Here is a 14,282-nt window from a genome sequence, read left to right as displayed (position 1 = left end):
GAAAAGAAGAATAATTCCAAGCCGGCAAAAAGTGTATGTGCAGAGTTCCTCTATTTCTGACAGTTCTCTCACAGCTTCTTCACATGTACAGCGGTTGAAACATTTGTATCCTAAATGGAAACTAATAGATACAAATTGTATCTATTAGTTTCCATTTAGGATACAGATGTTTCAACCGCTGTACATGTGAAGAAGCTGTGAGAGAACTGTCAGAAATAGAGGAACTCTGCACATACACTTTTTGCCGGCTTGGAATTATTCTTCTTTTCATCCTACTTCTTCTTCTTCTTCTTCATCCTCATCCTCATCCTCTTCTTCTGAGGATGAAGATGAAGAAGAAGAAGAAGTAGGATGAAAAGAAGAATAATTCCAAGCCGGCAAAAAGTGTATGTGCAGAGTTCCTCTATTTCTGACAGTTCTCTCACAGCTTCTTCACATGTACAGTGGTTGAAACATCTGTATCCTAAATGTAAACTAATAGATACAATGTTTCAACCGCTAAACATGTGTTCCTTCTGTCAGAGAACTGTCAGAAATAGCGGAGCTCACTGCAGGGACACTTTTGCCGGCTGATCGGGAAATGTTCGATTCGCGCACCCGAAGTAGGCAAAATTTCGGTTTCGCCGCGAATCGAATATTTCCTGAAATTCGACTCGAATTCCGGTTCGCCTGGTTCGATTCGCTCATCTCTAATCATAAGCTTAAAATGGTATGCAATGCCAAGCTGCAGTTTCTGAAGCGAGCAAAATCCTTTCTTGTATTAAAAGAGGTATAGAATCCAGAGAGAGAGATATCATTTTACCCCTGTACAAATCATTAGAAAGACCTCATGTGCAGTTCAGTTTTGGGCACCAATTAACAAAAAGAACATTGGGGAACTGGAGAAAGTGCAGAGAAGGGCAACAAAACTGAGAAGAGGCATGGAGGAGCTCAGCTATGAGGAAAGATTAAAGGAATTGAATTTATTCTCTCGTGAGAAGAGGAGATTAAGGGGGGATATGATCAACATGTATAAATACATCAGTGGTTCATATAGTGAACTGGGTGTAGAGTTATTCACACTGAGGTCATCGCAAAGGACAAGGGGACACTCTTTATTTCTGGAGGAAAAGAGATGTAATCTTCAAATACGGAAAGGTTTCTTCACAGTAACAGCTGTGAAAATGTGGAATAGACTCCCTCAAGAGTCTATTTATGGTTGAACATGATGGACTTTTGTATTTTTTCAGCCAGACTAACTAAGTAACTATGGATTGGGAGAAAGTGCTGTGGTCAGATGAGGCCAAAATTGAGCTCTTTGGCATTAACTTGACTCGCCGTGTTTGGAGGAAAAAAAATGCTGACTATGACCCTAAGAACACCATCCCTACAGTCAAGAACGGAGGTAAAAACATTATGCTTTGCAGCTCTGCTGAAGATACAGGCCAACCTTGCCACATTAAGAGGCCAATGGATGGGGCCATGTATTGTAAAATCTTGGATGAGAGCCTTCTACCCTCAGCCAGAACATTAAAGAAGGTGTCATGGATGGGTGTTCCAGCTTGACAATGACCCAAAACATACTGCCAAGGCAACAAAGGAGTGGCTCAAGAAGAAGCACACTAAGATCTGCAGTGGCCTAGCCAGTCTCCAGACCTTAATCCTATAGAGAATTGCTGGAGGGAGCTGAAACTTTGAGTTGCCAAGCGACAGCCAAGAAATCTGAAAGATTTAGAGAAGATCTGTTAAGAGTGGACCAAAATCCCTCCTAAGATGTGTGCAAACCTGGTAACCAACTACAAGAAACATCTTACCTCTGTGCTTGCCAACAAGGGTTTCTCCACCAAGTACTAAGCCATGTTTTGCTTGGGGATCAAATACTTATTTTACTCACTGTACTGCAACTCAATTTATAACATTTGTAACATGTTTTTTTTATAGATTTTTGGTTGATATTCTGTCTCTATCATTTAAAATACACCTATGATAAAACATTATAGCCCCTTCATTTCTTTACAAGTGGGCAAACCTTCAAAATCTGCAGGGAATCAAAAAATTATTTTCCCCACTGAACCTATAACTTTAAAATTTATGTGCGAAAGGACAGCCAGCTAGACCCCCCTGGATTCCCTACCTATATGGGGACTAGTGGCGAAATTGTTATTTCCAGTGTCTGCTAGCTACTATTCCCCTATATGACTTGGACTGTTTACTGACAATGCCTCTGCCTGCCACCTGAACTGACCCTGGACTGTTTATTGATGATGTCTCTACCTACCGCTTGAACTATCAACCACGTTTCTGCCTTCCACATGAACTGACCTCGGCCTGTTAATCAACCATGCTTTTTGCCTGCCATCTGAATTGATCTTTTGCCCTGCCACTGTATTAGTGGGATTGAAGTTAACACACAGGGGTCTTACATATGTGAGGGGCTCCAGAATAGTTTTTCAGAGTGGAGAAAACTAGGTTTTTGGTTTTCCCTCAGTTTTGTAATTCCTGGATTAGGGTCTGCAGACTGGAGGCTTTGAATAGATTTGGGTGGGAAGAAGCCTTTACCTCCAGGTCTTACCTGACCAAGTCACTAAGCCTGATGTTTCTGCCTGCTACCATCTGACCCTGGCCTGTTAATTAACCATGCTTCTGCCTGCCGCCTGAACTGACCACGCCTCTGCCTGCTACCTGTACTGCCTGCTTATGGACCATGTTCCTGCCTACTGTCAGGACCAAAACTTTGGCTATGCTGACCATGTCTGTGCCTGCTGTCTGGACAGTTCCTTTGGCTGTTGCTGACCACATCTCTGCCTGCTGCCTGAACCAATGCTTTGTCTGTGCTGGCAATATCTCTGCCTGCTGCCTGTACTGACTATGAACAATATTCCTGCCTGCTGCCTGGACGATTCCTTTCACTGCCTGTTAACTGGACCAATGCTCTCCTCTGTGAACAACTGTACTACTAAAACCACAGGTAATCTTTTGGTTACCCTTTGCTCAGCAGAATGTATTTTGGGGTGTAATTCTTGGTATATACATGCTATGTGTTAGATGCTTAAATGTGGTACTTGGATATCGGGGGGCCTGCTCTGACCTGCTATGTAATTTTTCCTCTTGTTTACAAATATGGTATCAGAATTTTTCTATCACCCATACTTCCGGAGTTATGCTCTAGTAAAGTTTGTCAACTTTGTGTAAAAAAAAAGTTTTCATTTTCTACAAACTTGTGGAAAAAAAGACACATTCAAAAGACTCATTATGCCTCATAGAATATACATTGGGGTATTTGATTTCCAAAATGGTGTCATTTTGTGGGTAATTTTATTGTCCTGGTGCTCCAGGGCCTTAAAAATTCTGATAGGTAGTGTAGCACTACTACCTTAGGAGTTGCTGAAATTTGGGTCCCCCTATAAACCTGCACAGCCAGGCAACACACATTTTCTTCCTTCAGACTTGCATCCAGGAGACAGTGACCAGTTCTTGAGTTTTGTTTTGAAGTTTTATTAGGGGATGAACTTGGATGGGGTAAAGAGTATGGTATGCCCAAGGGTAATGGCAACAGAAGACAAACTAATTAGCAACTATGTACACGTCTTTACACAGCAGAAACTCTTCTAAAGAGCTAGCCAGCATATCCTGTAGTACCACCCTAGACCCCAGATACTCCTTTATCCAGCTGTTCTGTGTGAATCCCTGGGCAGGGGATCCAGTGCCTGCCACAACAGTGTGAAACAGTCCAGGGTAAGAAAGCTAATCCACTTTCCCACTAGAGTGCCTCTTTCCCCTTACTGTCCCAGGGGGTGCAAGTCTCACTCAGTCCTTCTCCTATGCTGCTGGAAGGTTGGTAGCTCCTACGAGGCCTTCTAGCTAGGCCGCTCCTTCCCTGCTGCACAGGTGGTCCTCATTCTGGGGGTTGGTGAAGTCCTGAGCTTTCCTTCCTCCAAGGTCCTCTGTCTGTAAGGTGAGGCCCTCTCCATCTGTACCCAGGCTCCTGCTCTGCAGCCTCTCACTTCCTCTCCATCTTCCACCCAAACTCTCCTGCTGCTGAGCGGCTCGGTCACCCTTAAAGCTTAGTTCCAGACATTTTTGTGTTTATTAAAAATCAGCATCTACAAAAACTGTAGCTGCTGACTTTTAATAAACACACACTTACCTGTGCCAGATGTTGTCACCCACACCATCCCTTCTCCCCTCCACGGCATCTCAGCTGTGGGCACTAGGCTGTGACAGCTTGCGGCTTCACAACCTGGTACCCTCTGCTCATGCACGAGTCGCACTGCACCTCCTAATTGGTCTGGCAGTCTTCTGGGACCTGTGAAAGTTCCTAGGAGACTGCAGGAGGGAGGAGGGGGCCGAACTTTTGCCTCACTCCGCTGTGGCGAACTGAGCTGGAAGTGGGAGCGGGTACCTGTCAAAAACAGGTATCCGCTCCCCCCAAAAGGTGCCAAATATGGCAGTGGAGGGGGGGGAGGAGGCAAATAAGTGGAGCTTCCCCTTTTGAGTGGAACTCCGATTTAAGAGCTGTCCTGGCCTCTTGCCAAACCTCCTGTTGGGGAGTGGCCAGGATCCCTTGAGAGTGCAGACTTGCCACTCCTTACCTCCACCCACTTCTAGAACTTTCTCCAATGTTCTAGTGCAGGGGGAAGTTTCAGAGAGCCAGTCTGCAGAGCCTCTCAGCTCTGACCCAAATTTGACCCTACTAGCTATCACACCCAGGCTGCTACTCAGCCCTCCTTACTGCCAATTAGACTCCAGCTCCCCCTAGCTGACTAGGCGGGTGCTACAGTAGTCAGGAAATTAGATGTGTAATTTATGCCCCTAGTAACACCTGACTGTGCTACTTGGATGTTGAGCCTCTGTATGTGACCAGGCTCTGGAAAAGTTTCACACATGGGTATCGCTATACTCAGGAGGAGTAGCAGAATGGTGTGTAATTGCAAGTATACCAATGTCGTGTGTGAGAAATAACTTTTAATAAATTTTATGGGAAAAAAAATTAATTTCTTCATTTTCCAAACAACTGTGTGAAAACCATTTACAACTTCAAAAAACTCACCATGCCTCTTACTAAATATCTTGGACTGTCTACTTTCCAAAAAGGGGTCATTTAGAGGGGTATTTGTACTGTTCTGACATTTTAGGGCTTCAAGAAATGAGAGGAAGTCAGTACAGCAGGATTTATCAATTTTCAATGATACGTACCATAGCTTGTAGACACTATAACTTTCACACAAAGCAATTAATATACACTTATTGGGATATTTTACCAAACACATGTAGCAGAATACATTCTGGCTGCAATTTATGATGAAATTTGATTTTATTGGATATTATTTATAACAGAATGTAGACAATATCTTTTTTTTCAAAATTTTCTCTATTTTTTGCTTATATCGCAAAAAGTAAAAAAAATCCAGTGGTGATTAAATACCACCAAAAGAAAGCTCTATTTGTGTGAAAAAAAGGACAACAAATTAATTTGGGTACAATGTAGCATGACAGAGTCATTGTCATTCAAAGTGTGAGAGCACTAAAAGCTGAAAATTGGCCTGGGCAGGAAGGGGGTAAAATTGCCTGGTATTGAGGTGGTTAAAAAAATAAGCTTACAATCACTTTAACCATTTGGTAACCACGCTATAGCCGAATGACGGCTACAGCGTGGTTACCCAGTTCTGGGAGGGCGTCATATAACGTCCTCCGAGGGGCACGCACCTGGCATTCTCCGTGATCGCTGTGTCCTACAGACACAGCTGATACGTGATGAGGTAAAAGGCCAATCACAGCAGCCTTTTACCACGTGATAAGCTGTGTCCAATGACAACAGATCATGGAGTAAATACAGTTGCCGGTTATTGGCAGCACTTTCCTCATGCTGTCACAGCGTGAGGAAAGTACTGCCGATAACCGGCAGCTGTCAGAGGAGATCGGCACTGATGATCAGTGCTCAGCAGTGCTATCCAGCAGTGCCTCCTACCAGTGCCCAGCAGTGCATCCCACCAGTGCCAGCTATCAGTGCCTCCAGTTAGTGCCATCAGTCAGGGCTGTCAGCCAGTGTCGCCCGTCAGTGTCAACCATCAGTGCCACCTATCAGGGCAGCATCATCAGTGCCTCCTCATCAATGCCCATCAGTACCACCTCATCAATGCAGCCTATCAGTGCTGCCTCATCAACACACATCAGTGAAGGAGAAAAATTACCTGTTTGCAAAATCTTATAATAAAAACAAAGAAAAACTTTTTTTTTTCAGATTTTTTGCTCTTTTTCTGTTTATAGCGCAAAAAATAAAACACCCAGTGGCGATTAAATGTCACCAAACTAAAGTTCTATTTGTATGAAAAAAATTTCAAATGGGTACAGTGTTGCATGACCGCGCAATTGTCAAAGTGTGACAGCCCTGAATGCTAAAAATTGGCATGGGCACGAAGGGGGTATAAGTGCCTGGTTTGCAAGTGGTTAATCAGTGGACGTGTATGGCTTATTTTTGGTGAAGAAGTACACTATATTACCAAAAGTATTAGGCCACCTGCCTTTACACACAGATGAACTTCAATGGCATCCCAGCTTTAGTTCGTAGGGTTCAATATTGAGTTGGCCCACACTTTGCAGCTATAACAGCTTCAACTCTTCTGGGAAGGCTGTCCACGAGGTTTAGGAGTGTGTCTATGGGAATGTTTGACCATTCTTCCAGAAGCGCATTGGTGAGGTCAGGCACTGATGTTGGACGAGAAGGCCTGGCTCGCAGTCTCCGCTCTATTTCATCCCAAAGATGTTCTATCGAGTTGAGGTCAGGACCACCACAAACTCGCTCATCCATGTCTTTATGGACCTTGCTTTGTGCACTGGTGCGCAGTCATGTTGGAACAGGAAGAGGTCATCCCCGAACTGTTCCCACAAAGTTGGGAGCACGAAATTGGCCAAAATGTCTTGGTATGCTAATGCTTTAGGAGTTCCTTTCATTGGAACTAAGGGGCCCAGCCCAACCCTTGAAAAACAACCCCACACCCTAATCCCCCCTCTACCAAACCTTACACTTGGCACAATGCAGTCAGGCAAGTACTGTTCTCCTGGCAACTGCCAAACCCAGACACGTCCATGGAATTGCCAGAGAAGTGTGATTCGTCTCTCCAGAGAACACGTCTCCACTGCTCTAGGGCCCAGCGGCGGCGTGCTTTACACCACTGCATCTGATGCTTTGTATTGCACTTGATGATGTAAGGCTTGGATGCAGCTGCTCGGCCATGGAAACCCATTCTATGAAGCTCTCTGCACACTGTTGTTGTGCTAATCTGAAGGCCACATGAAGTTTGGAGGTCTTTAGCTATTGACCCTGCTCTGTTATTTTACGTGGCCTACCACTTCGTGGCTGAGTTTCTGTTGTTCCCAGTTGCTTCCACTTTGTTATAATACCACTAACAGTTGAGAGTGGAATATTTAGCAGCAAGGAAACTTCAAGGATGGACATATTGCACAGGTGGCAACCTATCACGGTACCACACTTGAATTTGCAGAGCTCCTGAGAGCGACCAATTCTTTCACAAATGTTTGTAGAAGCAGTCTGTATGCCTAGGTGCTTGATTTTATACACCTGTGGCCATGGAGGTGATTGGGACACCTGAATCCAATGGTTTGGAGGGGGTCCCAATACTTTTGGCAATATAGTGTATATAGTTTAGTGTCACTTTGTTTAAAGCCTTGTATGTTTCCAAGGACTAAGACGACCAACAACTCTGACAAGTCTGAATGCAGGTCTTCTGAGATGTGTTCGTGTCCCTTTAAGAGATCAGCTCCGACTCCTTCGTTCAGCCCCCAGTGTTCAGCTCAGCTATCAATCAGCAGGCGGTGTGCTTTGAAGTGTTCAGCCTTCCCCTTGTCCTCAGACGATCACAGGCTGACTGAACAGAGAGCTGTCCTTCCATCAGCTCCCTTTTTTCCTCCTTCCACTCTGATTCCTCCAAACTTTTCCCTCGTTGTCTCCGTCTTCCTTCCCCTCATGCAGGGGGAGTGATCCTCGGGCTCCCAGTCTCTCCACACACCGCCCCGCACAGCCTTCCACAAGTGCCCTGAACCAGCCCGGAGAATGCCTCAGATGAACAGCGGCGAGGAGGACGACCTGGGGGCCAGCGATGAGATGATCGCCTTTAAAGACGAGGGAGAGCAGGAGGAGAAGATCCAAGAGAACTCCTTCACTGAGAGGGATCTAGCAGATCTGAAGTCTTCTCTGGTCAATGAGTCTGAGATCAGCCCGGCAGGGAATACCCCGGCGGAGGTAAGAGGTGACCACCTCTGGGTCTCTTAGCACGCTGCTGCTTTGGAAAGAAAAATCTGAATTCCTCATGTTTTCACAGGCAATCAGGCGTGCACAAGATGCTCACAGAGTTTATCAGAAGCTGGCAGATCACATGGAAGATGGTAAGCTTCACTAACTACCCCCTCCTTCTACTCCTCCCCTGCTCCTATTCATGTGTATGGATCAACGCTCAGGCCCCGACCGCACCTGAAGCTCCAAAACACTCAACATCCAAAATCCACTGTATTTCAATAATGGCTGCTCCCATTTGTTGCTCTGAAAGCTACTTTGCGACCACCATCCACACCTGAGCGTTTTCTAGCTCCAAGGTGCTCATTAGTCAGTGGTGCCTGTTCACATTTGAGTTCTTGAAACCTGACACTCCAAAAACTGAGTAAGGCTGGCCATACATTATCCAATTTTCTTGAGATTTTTGGTTTAGATTTACCAAATACCATACAATAGGAGGTCAAAACTAATAACACTTTCAACTGTATCCAATTAGGCAGGCTCTTGCACTACATAGTTGAAGGTAAATCTAAAGGAAATTGGACAGAAAATTGTATAGTGTATGGCCAGCCTAACTTTGAGACCCTATCCACACCTGAACCAGTTGGTAGCTCCAAGGTGCTCAACATCCAAAATCCTATGTAGTTCAATGGTGGCTGTTCACAGTTGGCACTCTGAAAGCTACGTGAGCTACTTTTGAGTGTTTTGTAGCTCAAAGCTCCAAGATGCTCATTATCCAAAATCCTTTGTATTTCAGTGGTGGCCGTGCCTATTTGAGTGCTTAAAGCCTGACACTCCAAAAGCTATGCAGGTTACTTTGAAACCCCATCCACACCTGAGCATTTTGTAGCTCAAAGCTCCAAGAAGCCTATTATCCAAAATCCCTATTTCAGTGATGGCTGTTCACATTTGAGTGCTCAAAGCCTGACACCGCAAAAGGTAGGTGAGTTACTTTGAGACCCCATTCACACCTGAACATTTTGGTAGCTCAACATCCAAAACCCTGTGTATTTTTAATTGGTGGCTGTTTCCATATGACGCTCCTAAAGTTACGTGAGCTACTTTCAGTGTTTTGTAGCTCAAAGCTCCAAGATGCTTATTATCCAAAATCGAGTGTATTTCAGTGGTGGCTGTTCCTATTTTGAGTGCTTGAAGCCTGACACCAAAAGCTATGCAGGTTACTTTGAAACCCCATCCACACCTGAATGTTTTGTAGTTGAAAGCGCCAAGATGTTCAGTAACCAGAATCCTTGTATTTCAGTGGTGGCTGCTCACCTGTGAGCACTCTACATCTGATGCTCCATGAGCTACTTTTGAGATTTTCTCTGTACCTGAGCATTTTAGAGCTAATCCCCCCCCCCAAAACACTGAACATCTAAAATCCTGTGCGTTTCTTCAGTGGTTCACATTGGAGCACTCAAATGCCTGGTGGCTGCTCCCTTATAAGCACTTATTGCCTGATGCTCCATGAGCTATGTGGGTTACTTGAGACCCAAACTGTGCCTGAGCATATTGTAACTCAAAGCTCCCAAATCCCATGTGTTTCATCAAATGGTTGTTCATGTTAGAGCACTGATATTACAGTAGCTTGACACCTGACGCTACATGGACTACTTTTGAGGCCGCAACAGTACCTGAGAATGTTTTATTTTTTTTAGATCTAAGCTCCAAGACGCTCAGTATCCAAAATAGCTATATAATGGTGGCTGTTCACTTGTGAGCACTCGACGCCTACTGCTTCACAAGCTATCTGAACTACTTTGAGACCCCATCCACACCTGAGCATTTTGTAGCTCAAAGCTCTTAAATGCTCAACATCCAAAATCCTGTGTATTACATTAGTGCCTGTTCATATTAGAGTGCTCAGGTGTTGGTAGCTTTACACCTGACACTACATGAGCTACTTTTGAGGCCCCATTGTTACCTGAGCATCCAAAATCCCATGTATTTTAATAATGGCTGTTCACATGTGAGAGCTCAGATGCTGTTAGCTATCATGATGTCTGATGCTACATGAGCTATTTTTGAGGTCTTATGCACACCTGAGCATTTTGTTGCTTGAAGCTCAACAAACAAAATCCAATGTAACTAAATGGTGGCTGTTCACATATGTTCATTCAGGTGCCCATGACTCCATGCATGATGCTCCAAAAGCTACACAAGCTACTCTTAAAGAATTGTGTGTTTTTGATTTCCTAGGGTTGCATGGGAACCCTAGAAATTGCACAAATTGAGTTTTTTTTTTTTTTTTTTCTTAAGCTCAAAAAACACTGGTAATAGCACTTTTTAGGAGCGTTAGCATTTTTACAGTACATGTAGGAAAAGCTAGACAAAAATGGTTAGTGGCGTTTAGGAGCATTTAACTTTTTTTTTTTTTTTTTTTTTTGGTGTGTTTCCTGCTGGAAAAACATTACACTCCTAGAAGCTGAAAAAAACGCTAATAGCTTTAAGTAAAGTGCATAGACACACAGGATAACTCTATTTAGCTTGAAATGCACTTCTAAATGCTGGTATACAAAAACAAAGATGTTTCACTATTGTGGGTAGAATCTCATTCCATCTAACTTTCCCTGTCCACACTTGTACTGTCATGTACTCAAAGTACATAAGTACATGTGTGTTTTTTTGTTTTTTTGGTTTTTTTTTTGTATTTTTTTTTTTATTAGCATTTCCGGCCCCAAATGTTTTAGTGGGAGCACTTTTCGCACTTCAATACCTCCTCTCCTCTTATAGACTTGATATTCTCTGCTTGCCCAGCCTAGGAAAGAAATGCACAAAACATATGATACACAGGAGAAAAAAAAACGCTTCAAAATCACCAGGAATACCCTCTTCTCAGGTATGACTGCTATCTGAGGGGCAGATACTGGATGAGGGCAAAGCCTGATATGTCAGTCAGCTGGAAAGCATGTTTATACCCAAAGTACATAGCTGTCAACTCTGACATGATTGCATTTACATTAACCCTCTGTTCACACTAGTGCAGTTTGTCATGTTTCTGCCATAGCACTGCAATGCACGGCAAAGAAGGTCACATTAATTCTCTGTGGTGCCTATTCAAATGCATGCAACATATTGAAATGCAATTTTTGAAGAAGTGCAGCTGCTTCTTCTGGTGCTACACAGTGTGTTTTTGTCCCCATAGACTTCAAAGGGAATGAATGAAACCTGCATGTTTACTTTTGGTGTTTTTGTTAAAATCCAGTCTTTTCATTCTAACAACAGTGATGTCACAGCAGATATTGCTAGTCATTGGCAAAAACAAAAAAGGTACAACGCATAAAAATGCATGGCAAAATCATCATAAACACATTGAATGACACATGATTATGTGAACCTAGGCTTACACTGGCTACTTTGTGGTTTTGGTTTTTTTTTTTTTGTTTCATACACTGACATGATTAATTCCTATATTATAGGAGTTATACTTAATAAAATGCTGTGTGTAAATAGAATTCCAGGATATATCGAGCTAATCTTAAAACTGCTCCCTCTCCCCTTCTAATACCTTTACTGAATATCATGTGGAAGAAAGAGATCTGTATACTTACCCATTGTCAGGCTGCTCTGGTCCAGTCATGTTATCTCCCGTGCCAGTGCTGGCTGCAGGGGAGAGCACTCCAACATCTGGAATGCCTGAGCGGTGATGTCATCCACATGCTTACTATGGCCCATCCATTGTAGGTGCTTCATCCTCTCCCCTGAAGTTGACACTGGCTGAAGCAGGGGAGATCATGTGACCAGACCAGAATGGCTTGAAAATAGCTAAGTATATACTGATCTTTCTTTCACTGGTTAGAATGGGTGTTTGGAAAGGGGAGAGAGCAGATTAGTTGGGTATATCCCACAATGCTACTTGAAATATATAATTGAAAGTATTTCGTTATCTGTTCAAGTGTGTAACTCGTCTTCTGAACTGATAACTTCCTGTATTCTGCCTCTGTGGACAGTTATCAATTAGCAATGCTCCCGGTTATCTAGGTGGACTACAAAACACCTCCTTCTGTTATGGAGGAGAGAGGGAGGTCTTATCCTAACACACTTCTTTCCCAAGATAATGCTGCTCAGTATAGTAATGCTAGGACTGGAAATTTAGTTAATGGCAGGATTACCATATTAAAATAAAGGTAACCTCTTAAGGACTGGTAAGCTGAAATGTTATCACTTTGTGTTTATTGGCTACTTGGCTCCTGGGATTTGTCCAGTCCTGTAAGAAGATATTATTATATCTCTGCAAACATAGCAATATATTTTGCACATCTTCAGTATGTACTTTTTTTTTTTTTTTTGTTTTCCTTTTCACTGTTTTTAATGAAGACGTGCACATGAAACAGTTTGGTGATAAATGCAGGAAATTAATGTGCAGTTCTGTTAATGCTTGGGTTCCGGTCATGCTTGAGATGAGGGTAATTTTTTGCCTTTGGGGGCACTTCTACAGGCTCACCCTCCAGCCAGCTCTGTGTGTCCATAGATATAGAGAGCGAGGCTCGGCCCCGCGCTTTCCTCACTGGCTGTGATTGACAGCATTGGGAGTCGATGGCTTTGGCTGCTGTGTCTGTGCCAATGAGGAGGGAGAGAGCCTCTGCTTGGGCTCAGGTAAGTATAAGTGGGGTTTGGGGGAAGGATGGGGAGCTGCATACTGAATGTTTTTCACCTTAATGCAGAGAATGCATTAAGGTACAAAAACCCTTCAGGCTTTATAACTGCTTTTGAGCAATTTATTTTTTTTTGTCAAATTGAAAGCTAGTTACTAGAAAGTGATTCTGTTGACGTCTATTGTGGGTATAATCCACAACTCTGCCCCAAAAGAAATTTGTACTATTTTATTTGAGGGCAAACTTTAAATGACACTATATGCTCGGGTGTAAAAAGGCACCATTCAATATAATGTAAATCCTAGTGTTGAGTGTAGAAACACTTCTGGTGAAACTTCAGGTTGCATTTACAGCTGAGCATTTATAGGGGATTTTTTTTTTCCAGGCTTGAGCGGTTTTGTTGTAGCTAATGAAAAGCTAGGTATGAGGAGGAGGAGGAAATGGTTGTTTAGGCTTGATAAATGCCCATTTTCATCTTATTAAAAGTCTATTGGGTGCATATACCTTTTTGAGCGTCAGGCATGGAGCTACAGGTTTCTGAGCTCCCATGTGTGAACAGGGTCTATTTTGAAGCATGATATTTTGGACTTTTGAGTAAAAAAAAAAAAAAAAAAAAAAAAAAGTCTTGAGTATGAATTGGGGCTCAAATCGTGTTTCACATCACTTAGGCATGAATTAAGTTTTTTGGATTTACCCTAACCTCCGATTCCCCAGCAGACTGTGCTCTGGTGGACTGTCCCTTATCACCACAACCAATGCAGGGCTATGGGCCCTGCATTGGTCTTGATGACAGGGCCTTGGATTACTGGAGCATGGAGAAGGCACTGTGAAGACTGGTCTAGCAGCACAGAAGATTCAGTAAGTGAATCTTTTATAAGCCACCTAGGGAAGGTAACCCCTTTTATATAATAGGAGCAAAAACAATCATTTATCTCTTTAATCAAATGAGCAAAAAAAGCTTATACTTGCGTAATCTACACAGGCATTTAGCAAAACCATTACATAATTTCTCCAAGTGAGGCAAAGAAAATTTATACTACATAAAATGTTATCACTGCATTTATGCTACAGTATATAATTTTTTTGGAAGAAACGAGCAGCATTTTTAAATGCTATTTAAATATAGTGCAGAAAATGTACTTGTCCAATCATCTGCATTGCTACACCAGTCTTCACCGAAACCTCTCCCAATACTCCAGTGGTCTAAGGTTCTGATGTCAAGGCCAATGCAAGGTCCATAGTCCTGCATTGGAGGTGGTGATAAGGAACAGTCCACAGGTGGAACGTAGGGGAGCGCTATCTGTTGGGGAGAGCGGAGGATTGGATAAGTATAAAAGTGCTTTTACTCTCCTCTAGAACAACCTAGCAGTTAACCCTTGCAGTATCTGCAACACTCGTGTCATGTCTGTTTGCATGTT

At 43.2% G+C, this 14,282-nt stretch overlaps 1 protein-coding gene across 5 annotated transcripts in view; it reads left to right on the top strand.

Moving 5' to 3' along the window:
• The first annotated feature begins 7,826 nt into the window (after positions 1 to 7,826).
• TCF7 (transcription factor 7) overlaps positions 7,827 to 14,282 on the top strand; it is a 411,229-nt gene continuing 404,773 nt past the window's right edge. For all 5 annotated transcript variants that reach the window (XM_089669958.1, XM_089669955.1, XM_089669954.1 and 2 more), the window contains exons 1-2: positions 7,827 to 8,239; positions 8,319 to 8,382. In XM_089669958.1, the coding sequence (XP_089526084.1) occupies positions 8,051 to 8,239; positions 8,319 to 8,382 (253 nt within the window). In that variant the 5' untranslated portion in view covers positions 7,827 to 8,050. The remainder of the gene's footprint in view (positions 8,240 to 8,318; positions 8,383 to 14,282) is intronic.

Source organism: Staurois parvus, unplaced genomic scaffold (assembly GCF_062004578.1).
Source record: "Staurois parvus isolate SC_StPar_1 unplaced genomic scaffold, SC_StPar_1.0 ptg000085l, whole genome shotgun sequence".
NCBI lineage: Eukaryota > Metazoa > Chordata > Amphibia > Anura > Ranidae > Staurois > Staurois parvus.
This window is presented reverse-complemented; position numbering and strand designations above follow the sequence as displayed.